The 12757-nt window shown below is 57.9% G+C and overlaps 1 protein-coding gene across 8 annotated transcripts in view; it reads left to right on the top strand.

Moving 5' to 3' along the window:
- Positions 1 to 12757, top strand: part of R3HCC1L (R3H domain and coiled-coil containing 1 like) — a 52458-nt gene that overhangs the window by 36957 nt on the left and 2744 nt on the right. For 7 of the 8 annotated variants that reach the window (XM_030569137.1, XM_030569142.1, XM_030569139.1 and 4 more), the window contains 4 exons: positions 9319 to 9491; positions 9906 to 9976; positions 11120 to 11215; positions 11728 to 11868. In XM_030569137.1, coding sequence (XP_030424997.1) covers positions 9319 to 9491; positions 9906 to 9976; positions 11120 to 11215; positions 11728 to 11868 — 481 coding nt within the window. The remainder of the gene's footprint in view (positions 1 to 9318; positions 9492 to 9905; positions 9977 to 11119; positions 11216 to 11727; positions 11869 to 12757) is intronic. The other variant, XM_030569141.1, reaches the window with a different exon arrangement.

The following is a 12757-nucleotide window of genomic DNA, read 5'->3' as shown; positions in this document are numbered from 1 at the left end:
GTGAAGATCTGTCAAGACCGAGCTCAAGTCATCCTGATTACGCCCAACTGGCTGAGACGGTTCTGGTTTGTGGACTTCTGAAGCTCTCAATTCACCCATCCATGAACATCCCCATGTTGCTGGAGCTTCTAACAGAACACTAGGGCACGTTCCAGCACCCCAGACCAGGACTGCTGGAACTTGGGGCCTGGTACTTGGATGGGCATTGGAAATAGAGGGCTCATGTTCTGAGAGGGTGCCACCCATCCTCAGCCAAAGCAGAAAGGACTCTATGGGGAGCAGTCACTCAGCAAAATGGAAGTGTTTCTCCTCTTGGTCCCACCAATGCAAGTTATCTCCAGAATCCTCTGGGATCCCTGCTATCTTAGACTTACCCATAAGTCTCTGGATTTTGTGCTCTGTTCTCTGCGAGTCGCTTAGTTTAGCAGCCATCGGCGCTTTCCATCCTTGGGTGGATAACAGTTCACTCGTCACACACGTGTCACAACTAGATTTCCAAAGGGGACTCTCAGATCCTTCCCACCATTGGTGAAGTTCACACCGCAATGGGACCTCAGTTTAGTTCTATGGGCACTCACTAAACCCCTCCTTTGAGCCCCTCACCATGTGCCCTGTGGTCCTTCTGTCCATGAAGGTGGCCTTTCTAATAGCCATCACGTTGGCCAGAAGAGTCAGTGAGCTGGGAGTGCTCATGCAGACCTACCATACGCTACCGTCCACAAAGAAAGATCTTGTGACCACCCCACCCTGGGTTCACTCCTAAAGCAGTTACCGAGTTTCCTAGGAGTCAGGTAATCCAGTGACCAGTAAATTTTTTCAAAACCACATGCCTCAGATGAAGAGAGATGGCTGTGTTCTCTGCACACCCATCCGAGGGCTTTGGCCTTTTATCTGCAAAGAACAAGGACATTAGAAAGACACCTAAACTATTTGTTTCCATAGCAGAGCAATCAAGGGGTCAAGCTATATCAGAGCAGAGACTTTCAAAATGGATCTCTGCTTGGGTTACCCGTTGTTACCAACTAACCCATAGTCCCTCTCCAGAGAGGTGAGGGCTTCTTCTGCTAGAGGGCAAGTCACTTCAGTTGCGTTGCTGAGAGCCGTACCCCTCCTCGAGATGGAGGGCAGCTACTTGGAGCTCTTTGTAGACCTTCGTGAGACATTGCGCTCTGGTGCAGCCATCAGCTGTGGGAACAGCACTATTCACTCGGCTAGCGCTTCAGCATCCGGCCCCCAGCACATCTGACTGCTGTTTGTGAATCTCCCAGGTGTGGAATACACTTAGGGACCAGCAGTCGAAGAAGAAGAGGTTACTTATCTGAAACTGGATGTTTTTTGAGATGTGGGGTCCCTGTCTGTATCCCACTCCCTCCCCGCCCTCCCCTCTGCTGCAGATCGCTTGAACTGCGGTAAGAATAGGAAACGGGAGAGTACTGAACCTGCGTCGTCCCCGCGCGTGCTCAGTTCGGAGCATGCAGAGAGCTATGGTGCGTGTGCAGGCCAGCGGAACATCCGGACTCAGGTGCCCGGTGCGCGTGCGAATCCCATGTGTGCAATACAGACTGGGACCTTGCATTGCAAAGAACCTCCACTTGCCAGGAAGCGCTCTCCTTTCTGAGCCCTTCGTTCTTAAACTCCAAGCTGCAGAAAGCCAGCAGTATGTGCGGAGAGGCTGCGGGGTCTCTGGAGTGATGGAGCTAGTGTCAGTTAACAAAAAGGACAAACCTGTTATTAGCGTTCTTCGACATAGGCGAATGGTATGCGCTGCAGAAAGCCCCAGAGGACGTGAGTTACGGTGCTCTCCATGGAGAAGAGAGGCTTTGAGCTGGCAGGAAAAGGCAGAATGAGAGCTAATGGTTGGACACTGAAGCCAGACGAGTCACACTAGAAATGTTTCACCGTGGGAGCCGGTACCCATTGGAACAGCTCACCTGGCACTGGTGGAGTTTCCATCCCTTGGAGACTAGGCGTCTCTTTCTAAAGCTCTGCTCGAGCTGACCCTGGAACTCTGGGCTGGAGGCAGGAATCCTGGGCAAGGGTCTCTGAGCTGTGCCCTGCAGGAGGGCAGGCTGGATGAGTGGAGTGGGCCCTGTGTGAATCTGAGAGCACGAGGCTGTGATGCAGGAGTGCAAGGGGAGCTTCTGCTGCCATGGCAGTCGTGTTTGGAAAAGAGGAAGTGTTGAGGGATTGCTGTGGGGCCTGGAGGCTTGGGGATGGGAGGTTCGAGCGCTGGGAACACGGGGCAGGGGCAGGTGCTGAGAAGCAGAACCTGGACCCAAGTGAGTATTTGGGGTGGAGTAAGGATTAGGGGAGATTTTGGCTCTCCCCTAATTTCAGTGCTCTTGAAAGTGCTGCTATTGCCTGTGGGACCGGGTCTTTCCCCTAGTTGGCTGATTTCTCTGCCTGGTGTCTTGGCGAGTGGTCAGGAGAGTAAGCGAGCTGCCACGGGCGCCCCTAACATGCTACTGCTAGGGTAACCCTTCAGCGAGCACTGAGCCGTGACAGACTGATTCCTACATCCCCCTCCCTCCCAGCTGTCGGGACATCCATCCATTGAACCTAGATAGTGATCAGACTTTAGCAACCACTGCAGAATGGGCTCTACATTAAAGGCAAAAAGCGATGTTAATGCAGCATTACAATGGCACGTGTACCATAAGTTCTGACAGCCAGGCAGTGCCAGCATCAAAGGGCACCGTGTTTGCCTCATGGATACCTCTTTACTTCCATGATCTCACGCTGCGGGGCATTCTTCCTGCAGCCTTACCCCCCGGCGTGTCTTACGAGAACCGGGGGCTGTGCTGCTGGGAGTAAAGCTAGGCCACTCACCCATACCCCTTGTGCTTCCTGGCTGGGGGGACTTCGCTGCGCAGTGCTAACTTGACAGGCCTGCAGCATTTTGATATTTGTAACAGGAGAAAGGAGGGGAAAGCAACACCTGCCGCCATGTAGCTTGCAGCTCCTGGAGCAGGGGTGGCCCGGAGCTGGAGGGGTTGTTAGCAGAGTGCACACGTCCAGATTTACCAGGGGCCGCTTGGGATTCTCTAGTGCAGGAGCAATGCCAGCCCGAGCGCTCTGCTCTGATATGTGGAAAAAGGAGCAGCCTGAGCACCTAACACAGAGGTGTGGCCTGTGGAGATTACAGATCCCAGCATGTACCATGGCCTGGCTGAACATTGCATCTTGGGAGCCCTCCTCCTTCTCAGCTGCTCCCTGGCTTGAGTTGAGGGTTGCTGTGGCTGCATGGCAGGTTGTGGTTAGCTGCCTGCGGCATTTATTTAGCTGGGATCTCTGGGCCTAGAGGTCAAAGGTGTTACCATGAGCCTGCCACTGGCCAGCGTTAAACAGCTTTAAATCAGATTTGAGGTTTGATGTCCCGAACTCTCAGCCTGCCTAGTGCCAGGGCCAGAACACCCTTCAGCAGCCTGTTGTTACAGGTACAGCCTGCCTAGCGCCAGGGCCAGAACACCCTTCAGCAGCCTGTTGTTACAGGTACAGCCTGCCTACCGCCATGCCCCACGCACCCTTCAGCAGCCTGTTGTTACAGGTACAGCCTGCCTACCGCCATGCCCCACGCACCCTTCAGCAGCCTGTTGTTACAGGTACAGCCTGCCTAGCGCCAGGGCCAGAACACCCTTCAGCAGCCTGTTGTTACAGGTACAGCCTGCCTAGCGCCATGCCCCACGCACCCTTCAGCAGCCTGTTGTTACAGGTACAGCCTGCCTACCGCCATGTCCCACGCACCCTTCAGCAGCCTGTTGTTATAGGTACAGCCTGCCTAGCGCCAGGGCCAGAACCCCTCTTCAGCAGCCTAGTAACCTTTTGTTACTGGTACAGAAAAGAATGAAAAACATTGGTGCATTTGAAGTGTAAAGGATGAAGCATCCCTTGTTCCCTCACCCAGTAGCTGTTGAAGGAAATCCCCTTGTGTGACAGGCTCCCAGATGGTAATCACAGAAGTGTAGGAATGGAAGGGACCTCACTGGGTTGTCTAGTCCAGCCCCTTGCACTGAGGAAGGACTCAATATTACCTAGTACAGCGGTTCTCGAACTGTGGGTCGGGACCCCAAAGTGGGTCGCAACCCTATTTTAATGGGATCTCTGGGGCTAGCTTAGACTTGTTGGGGCTTGGGGCTGAGCGGCGGGACTGTAACAATGCTGGTTTTGGTGGGACCCAACTGAGTATCAATTCAGGACAAATTGCTTAAAGCAGGGCAGTCACAGCGCCAGGCTGGGTTTTTTCCACCTCTAAGGCAAACAAACCAGCCTGACCAAGAGGACTTCGGTTTCACCCCACTGGCTAACCACAAGTCACACAAGCAATTTCCTTAGACACTCCAGTCTCCCAGTATCACCACCAGTGCCACCCATCCTGGGGATGAATGGTTATGAAAACCAACACCCCAGTAAAAGAAAAAGGTTCTCTCGATCCCAAAGGACCAAGCCCCAGGCCCAGGTCAATATACACATCAGATCTTACCCACAAATCACGCTGCTGCCAATCTTTTAGAATCTAAAATCTAAAGCTTTATAAATAAAGGGAAAAAGGTAGAGATGAGAGCTAGAATTGGTTAAATGGAATAAATTACATACAGGAATGGCAAAGTTCTTTGTTCAGGCTTGTAGCAGTGATGGCGTAAACTGCAGGTTCAAATCAAGTCTCTGGAGAACATCCCCCACTGGGATGGGTCATCAGTCCCTTGTGTAGAGCTTCAGTTTGTAGCAAAGTCCCTCCAGAGGTAGGAAGCAGGACTAAAGACAAGATGGAGATGTGGCATCAGCCTTATATAGGCTTTTCCAGATGTAAGAACCTCTTTGTTCTTACTGTGGAAAATTACAGCAACATGGAGTCTGGAGTCACATGGGCAAGTCCCTGCACACTTTGCTGAGTTACAAGGTGTATCTGCCTCCTCTCAATGGGTCAGTTGTGTAGCTGATGGTCCTTAATGGGCCATCAAGCAGGCTAAGCAGAGCTAACACCCACTTGTCTGGGATCTTTCCCAGTAACACAACACAAGTTTGAAATACGGACAGTATAGAGCCAATACTTATAACTTCAACTACATAATGATATAGACATACAGCCTCATAGACTCATAGACTCTAGGACTGGAAGGGACCTCGAGAGGTCATCGAGTCCAGTCCCCTGCCATCATGGCAGGACCAAATACTGTCTAAACCATCCCTGATAGACATTTATCTAACCTACTCTTAAATATCTCCAGCGATGGAGATTCCACAACTTCCCTAGGCAACCTATTCCAGTGTTTAACTACCCTGACAGTTAGGAACTTTTTCCTAATGTCCAACCTAAATCTCCCTTGCTGCAGTTTAAGTCCATTGCTTCTTGTTCTACCATTGGAGGCTAAGGTGAACAAGTTTTCTCCCTCCTCCTGATGACACCCTTTTAGATACCTGAAAACTGCTATCAGGTCCCCTCTCAGTCTTCTCTTTTCCAAACTAAACAAACCCAATTCCTTCAGCCTTCCTTCATAGGTCATGTTCTCAAGACCTTTCATCATTCTTGTTGCTCTTCTCTGGACCCTCTCCAATTTCTCCACATCTTTCTTGAAATGCGGTGCCCAGAACTGGACACAATACTCCAGTTGAGGCCTAACCAGCGCAGAGTAAAGCGGAAGAATGACTTCTCGTGTCTTGTTTACAGCACACCTGTTAATGCATCCCAGAATCACGTTTGCTTTTTTTGCAACAGTATCACACTGTTGACTCATATTAAGCTTGTGGTCCACTATGACCCCTAGATCTCTTTCTGCCATACTCCTTCCTAGACAGTCTGTTCCCATTCTGTATGTGTGAAACTGATTGTTCCTTCCTAGGTGGAGCACTTTGCATTTATCTTTATTGAACTTCATCCTGTTTACCTCAGACCATTTCTCCAATTTGTCCAGATCATTTTGAATTTTGACCCTGTCCTCCAAAGCAGTTGCAATCCCTCCCAGTTTGGTATCGTCCGCAAACTTAATAAGCGTACTTTCTATGCCAACATCTAAATCATTGATGAAGATATTGAACAGAACCGGTCCCAAAACAGACCCCTGCGGAACCCCACTTGTTATACCTTTCCAGCAGGATTGGGAGCCATTAACAACTACTCTCTGAGTACGGTTATCCAGCCAGTTATGCACCCACCTTATAGTAGCCCCATCTAAATTGTACTTTCCTAGCTTATCTATAAGAATATCATGCGAAACTGTATCAAATGCCTTACTAAAGTCTAGGTATACCACATCCACCGCTTCTCCCTTATCCACAAGGCTCGTTATCCTATCAAAGAACGCTATCAGACAGCATAATCTTAATGAGCAACTCATAACCTGGTCTTAGACACCTTATATGACCCCCTTTACATAAGATCTGGTGCCACTACAGGACCTTGGTTGCAACCATGTTCTATACGGTCCCAGATTATGTCAATAACGTCACAGGGGCTCAGGTTACAGGTGTTACAGGGGTTGTGAGGCTCAGGCTTTGGCCCCCCCGGCCAGGGTGGTGGGGCTCAGGCAGACTCAGGCTCCTGGGGTTGTGTAGTAATTTTTGTTGTCAGAAGGGGGTCGCAGTGCAGTAACGTTTGAGAAGCCCTGATGTAACCCAGCCCTGACAGGTGTGTGTCTAACTGCTCTTAAAAACCTCCAGCAATGGAGATTCCACACTCTCCCTGGGCAATTTGTTCCAGTGCTTAAACCACCCTGACAAGAAGCTTTTCCTCATGTCCTGACATCCAGCTGTCCTAGGGGAAGGAGGGAGTTGAGCGGGGCCGGAGCTGTTGCTGCTGTTAGTCTGATCCCATGTCCTGATGGACACACACGAGGGGAAGAAAAGAACTGCAAAGAGAGAACAATGCAGCTTCTCTCTCTGGGCTTGAGCTTCACTTGAGGTCAGTGCTAGGAGTGCAGGCCCAGCACCCGATCTTATCAGCCCCTCTGCGACGGGCACACTTGTCCCAGCACCGAGTGTCCTGGGCATTGCCTGGAGCTGCCGTTCTGAGCAGCGCTGTAAACTGCAGGCTGCCGCTTGGCCGGCTCACCCAGCCGATTGTTAGACAGCAGGAAAGAGCGAGGGAAGGAAAGGAGCCGGGAGCGGAGGCTGACCTAGTCACATCCCAGCCGATGGTCGGGAGCCAGGGGAGCTAGTGATGGCAGCTGGGTCCCTGCCCAGTGGGGTCCCAGGAGAGGGTGGGGGTGAGAGCCCCAATGGAGGAGCGTGCTCCTTCTCGTTCTTTGTCAGCCTGCATTGCAGTAGCCAGTCTTCCCCCCAGGGCTCTTTCAGAGGATCCCCAAATGGGGGTGGGGTGGAATAGCCCCACTCCTTGATGTTTTGTCCACCACTTTCTGGCTCTCCTGGGAGTTCTGTCAGCCTCCGCTGTGGGAACACGCTGGGGAGCAGGCCGCCCTGGGGGTGTGGGGCTGGAGTCCGCCTCGGGGCAGCCCCACCCGTGCCCCTGGGAGCGCTCCCCTGCCAGCTTTGCCCAGCAGCTGGTGTGGTGACGGACGGGGGCTGCGTGTGGCCCGGGTCGGGGGTTGGCAGCTCTGGCTCTAGCCTGCCCTTCCTGGTGCCGTGTCCCTGGCTGGCAGTAGCTGGTGAGCCAGGGGAAGGGCAGCTCAGTCACTCCAGCACTGACTGAGTGGCCGCCCGAGGAGCAGGGCAGGGAGCCTTGCCGTGGGGCAGGCCTCCAGCATTCCCAGCAGGCGCTGCCAGGAGCAAGTGGGTAGGTTCATCCCTGGAGGCAGAGGGGCTGCAGTTGGCAGGCTGGAGGGCTTGCAGAGCGCTGGCCTGACCTGTGCCGTTAGACTTGGAGGCAGCCGCTTGGCAGCCCGTCTCTCTAATCCCTCTTCCCCTCTCCTGCACTCAGTGGTTTGTGAAGGTCGGGGATGGTGCAGGCTGAGCAGTTTGCACTCCATGATGTCTGATCATCGGAGTTACCTGAGTGCTCCGCTTCCTGGAGCGTCTCCGCAGGGCTGATCCTGCCTGAGCCGTGCAGCACAATTCCCGCTGAAGCCAGTGGCAGCGGAGGGCTCTCAGCCTGTTGGATTGAGCCCTGAGAGCGCTCCGAGTGAATGCAGGGCTGGCCCGGCCCAGCAGTGCTGCCAGCACGGTCGCCGATAGCTGGAGTGTCCCCCATGTGCTTCAGAACTCAGCCGTCACTTCCACGGGCACCCAGCCTCCGTGCCTGTCCCCTCGCCTGCCTCGCAGCGCTCCTTACTGGCAAAGGGTCAGAGTTAACACTGCGTATTGACCGAGCTGACTGGGATTCACAGCTTCCAGTCTTGCGGTCCCGCTGCATCCTGCTATGGGATCGGGACTGGGCGCAGGTGCTGGAACTGGGGGGGCTGCTGCACCCCCTGGCTTTCAGTGGTTTCTGTCGTATCCACAGCTCTCCGCACCCCCACTATAAATAGTCCCAGCACCCCTGGGGCTGGGTTAGAGATGCCCCCTGACTGGTACCTGCCCTTCGCATGCAAGCCCTGCATGATGGGGCCAGGAAGGGAGGCAGTGCGTCACACTAAGAAATTGCTGCTTTGTGTTTGCGTGGGAGCCAGCCTGACTGGAGCTGTAAATCCGCTGGTCGGCTGAGGGAGCAGCTCTGCCTGGGACTCAGCACTGCCACGGGGCCTGCGACAGCCAGAACGGCCCCTTCCAGCCTGCAAGGGGACCAGTGAGCGGGTGCAGTTCCTGGGCTGCAGGAGGGTGAGGCGTGCTGCAGCTGAGCCCTGGTGCAGCAGGGTGGAGGCTCAGTGGGACCTCGCCATCTCCAGTGCCCAGGCAGCAGCTTGCGGTGCCCAGCGTGGCCCTTTGCCTGCCTGGTGCAGGCCCAGGGAGGTGCGGCCATGGCACTGGGCTTGAGGTGGGCGTGTGGCTTGCTGGCTTTGTTTTGGGGAGGTGCCATGTAAGTGTCCCCGTGTGGGGCAGCGTGCCCTGGCAGTGAGCATGACAGGCACATGACAGCCGTGGCTGTGCCCTGCCTCTGGCTCGGGACCCCAGAGGCACAGCAAAGCCAAGGGAGGGTAGGAATGGGAGAGGCCCAGGCGCAGTGCGGAGGCCCGATGGATAGCTCCCCACATCCCTAGGACTGTTAATCCATCTCCTGGGCCGATGGCTGGCACGTGGGCCTGGGGACTTGCCCCATTAATCAGCCTGCTCGCTCGCTCTGCACAGAGACTGCAGCCAGCCGGGCTGCCAAGCTGCAGAGCATGCGATTGGGCAGCCAGTGCCCACGAGCTGTCACACTGAGTAGGACGGGGGGGTGTCCCATCCTGGGCACTGGGGGGTAGCTCACAGCCCTGTGTGTCCCCCCTCCAGCTGTTGGGCGGCGAGAAGCCCAGGAGCAGGCTGCAGGAGCCCCGTTTCGACTACTCCGGCTGGCAGCCCGAGCTGGACCTCAGCGACTCAGAGCTGCCCCATGTCATCGAGATCTACGACTTCCCGCAGGACTTCGGCACTGCCGACCTGCTGCGCATCTTCTGCAGCTACCAGTGAGTGCCCCCGGCTTGGGCCCGTCCCGTCCTGCCCTGGAGCCAGCCTGCATGCTCGCTGTCCACAGCTTGGCCTTTGCTCTGTGCCAGAGGCCAGGACTCCTCGTCCCTGGCAGCCTCCAGCTCTGCCAGCTCCTTTGCCAGATTCACACGCCCTGAGATGGCCACGGGGCTCCAGATCGGGGCCTTCCCCAGCCAGTTCCCGCTCCCACCAACCGAGCCTATGGGACTCTGCCCGTTTCCCCCCACCCCCCACCTTTGGCCTCACGTCCGAAACGGTGCTGTGGAAACGGCTCCAGCCCCTCCCCGTGGCCGGTCCCCTCGGGCCCCCCTGCTTGGCGGCCCCCATCCCTCGCCCCCACTGTGCTGATGTCATCGGTGCCTGCGATCTCAGCTGCTCGCTGTCCCTGGCAGGAAGAAAGGCTTTGACATCAAATGGGTGGACGACACGCATGCACTGGGCATCTTCTCCAGCCCCGTCGCAGGTATGTGCACCTCCAGCGCTGGGCACAGCGGCAAGATTTCTGCAGGGAGTGCTGGCTCTGGCAGTGCCTGGGGCCGGGGGTGGGTGGGGCTGGAGGGGGCGGCGCCGGCCCTGGCGGTGCCCAGGGCGGGGGCGACTGTGGGGCTGGAGGGGGCGGCGCCGGCTCTGGCGGTGCCCGGAGGTGGGGCCTACTGTGGGGCTGGAGGGGGCGGCTGTGGCTGTGGCTGGAAGGGGCGGCGCCGGCCCTGGCGGTGCCCAGGGCGGGGGCGACTGTGGCTGTGGCTGGAGGGGGCGGCGCCGGCCCTGGCAGAGGCAGGGGCAGCTGTGGATGGGGCTATAGGGGGCAGTGCTGGTCCTAGCGGTGCGCGGGGAGCAGTGGCAGTGGGGCTGTAGGGGGCAGTCCTTGTCCTGGTCCTGGTGGGGGGTGGCAGTGGCAGTGGGGCTGTAGGGGGTGACACTTGCGGCAATGGGGCGGGAGGGGGTGGCGCTGGCCGTGGCAGGGCCCAGGGGCAGGGGACAGCTGGGGGGTTGGAGAAGGCGGCGCCATTGCTGGTACCCAGACTGGAATCTCTGCTGAAGGAGCAGTCTGGGTAAGATGGGCTGCAGTATCTGTCCTGTGGGGCGGTGCCCCTGGGCTGCTGGCCATGGGGTTCCATGTGCTGGCCACGGGGGTGGCTGACCTGCCTGGGCTCCCCCTGGGGCAGGCAGGACTGTGGATCAGCGACGGGCTGATAGCCAAGCGATGTCTGGTGCCGGTCCCCTGCCCGGTGGCTGCTGAGCCTGCCAGCTGTGCCTGCTGGGGCGTTCTCGGGCGTGCGCTCCCCCTGCGTGGCAGAGCTGGGGCTGGTTCCGTCGCTCTGCTGTTGCCTGTGAGGGGTGGGGAGGCCGGGTGGTAACAATCATGGGCTGCTGGCTCCAGGGGCACTGATCTCTGGGTGGGCATGGGCTGCTTGGCCATGGCCATGGCACAGAAATGGGCACGTTACCCAGCGTGCTCTGCACCACCAGCAGCCGGTGCCCAGGAGCACTGCTTGTCCCTTACCACGAGGGCTGCTGAGCTGGGGGCCTGTCTCAGGGCTTGGCTGGCAGGCTCCCCGGCACTCGTTGTGGCTCCCTGACTCTGGCCTCCGGCCTCTTCCCGCAGCACGCGACGCTCTGAGCAGCAGGCACGTGATGGTGAAGACCCGGCCCCTGGCGCAGGGCACGAGAGCGGCCAAGGCCAAAGCCAGGGCTTGTGCTGGTGAGTGCGGAGCCATAGCCCCCGGTGTGCCCTTGGGGGCAACCCCCATCCCAGCTGCTGGGCTTCGGGAGCGGAGTCAGCACGTGGGAATGATGCCCCTAATTCACCCAGGCAAGGGCCTGGGGCTGGGCAGCGCCAGCGGGCGAGGGAGGCCCGGATCGCGGCTCAACTGGCCCACGGGCGCTCGCTGCCCCTCTTGCAGGCTGTGCCCAGAGTTCCCTGCGGGGTCAGGGTGCATGGGACTGGCCCTGCATGCCAGCCTCGGGTTCGGGTCTGCCACGATCCTCTGGGAATGGGTGGCTGCTTGCTCCAGGCCTGGCGTGGGGAGGACAGCTGCCAGCATGGCCCAGAGCAGGGAGGTGCCCCCTGGGGTGGTACCGGACAAGGAGTAGGGCTAGAGCTCCTCTGGCCCCAGTGCAGACAGGGCCAGGCCTGGGGCGGTCGTGTCCCTGCTAGCTCCATGCTGCAGGCCCTGGGGTGAATCGTACAGTGATGGCTGCCCCCCTCTCCAGACCTCCTGCAGCCGGCGAAAGAGCGTCCGGAGACGTCTGCGGCGCTGGCCCGGAGGCTGGTGATCGGAGCCCTCGGAGTGCGGAGCAACCAGAGCCGAGCCGAGCGCGAGGCCGAGCGCAAGAAGCTGCAGGAGGCCCGAGGTTGGCTCCCAGCCACTGCTTCCTGCTGCGGGGCATGGAGCTGCCCCTCCATCCCTGCGCCCGGAGCTGCTCGGCTTGCAGGCACTGGGGGCGGCATGGTGGGGCAGTGGGGGGCACGCAGGAGTTTCTCAGCTGTCTGCTCCACGCTGGCCACTCGCTGCTGCTGCTGCTGCTGCTGCTGCTGCTGCTGTTCGGGGAGAGCCTGGCCCAGGCCTCGCTCTCCACTTGTGCAGAGCCGACAGGCGAGCTGGGTCCTTCTGCAGCCACGCTGGGCTCTGTGTTTGCCTGGGAGAACCGGGGAACTGCAGGAAGCAATGCTGGTGTTCAGTGCTCTTCACTAGGGGGCGCTCTGCTGCTGGACAGGACCCGTGGATGAGCTCTGACCCCTGGGGCCGTGCCCCCAATTTGGGCGCTATCCCTGGCATCCTGGCCAAATTCCCTCTTTGGAAAGTAAATCCCCCTGCTGTTTGTGTGGGGGGTAAGGCATTGGCCACAGCCCACCCCAGAGATGGCTGCAGCTCCGTGGGTGGGGAAGTGCAGGCGGTGCAGCTGGTGAAAGGCTGTGTTGGTTGGATGGCAGTTTGTGCTATACCCTGGCCCTTGGCTGCTCTGGGAGCTGGGCAGGCAGCGGAGCCCCCACGACCAGCCCCATGCCTCAGCTCCATACCCACCTCAGCTCGGTGATGCCAGGATGTGTGCCAGGCTCTGGGCAAATGCTGCCATATGGCCAGTCCGAGCGCTTCTTCCCTTCCCACATGGGGACGCAGGGTTGGTGGGGAAGCCATTCCCCCAACTCATTGGCCAAGCTGCCTGGCTCCTAGCCCCAGGCTAGCCCTGTCGAGGGCCGTGCTTTACTGCCTCGCAGACCAGAGCACAATGGGGCCAGGAA

Source organism: Gopherus evgoodei, chromosome 7 (genome assembly GCF_007399415.2).
Source record: "Gopherus evgoodei ecotype Sinaloan lineage chromosome 7, rGopEvg1_v1.p, whole genome shotgun sequence".
Classification (NCBI taxonomy): domain Eukaryota; kingdom Metazoa; phylum Chordata; order Testudines; family Testudinidae; genus Gopherus; species Gopherus evgoodei.
The sequence above is the reverse complement of the archived record's forward strand: the minus strand, read 5'-3'. Positions and strand labels throughout refer to the sequence as shown.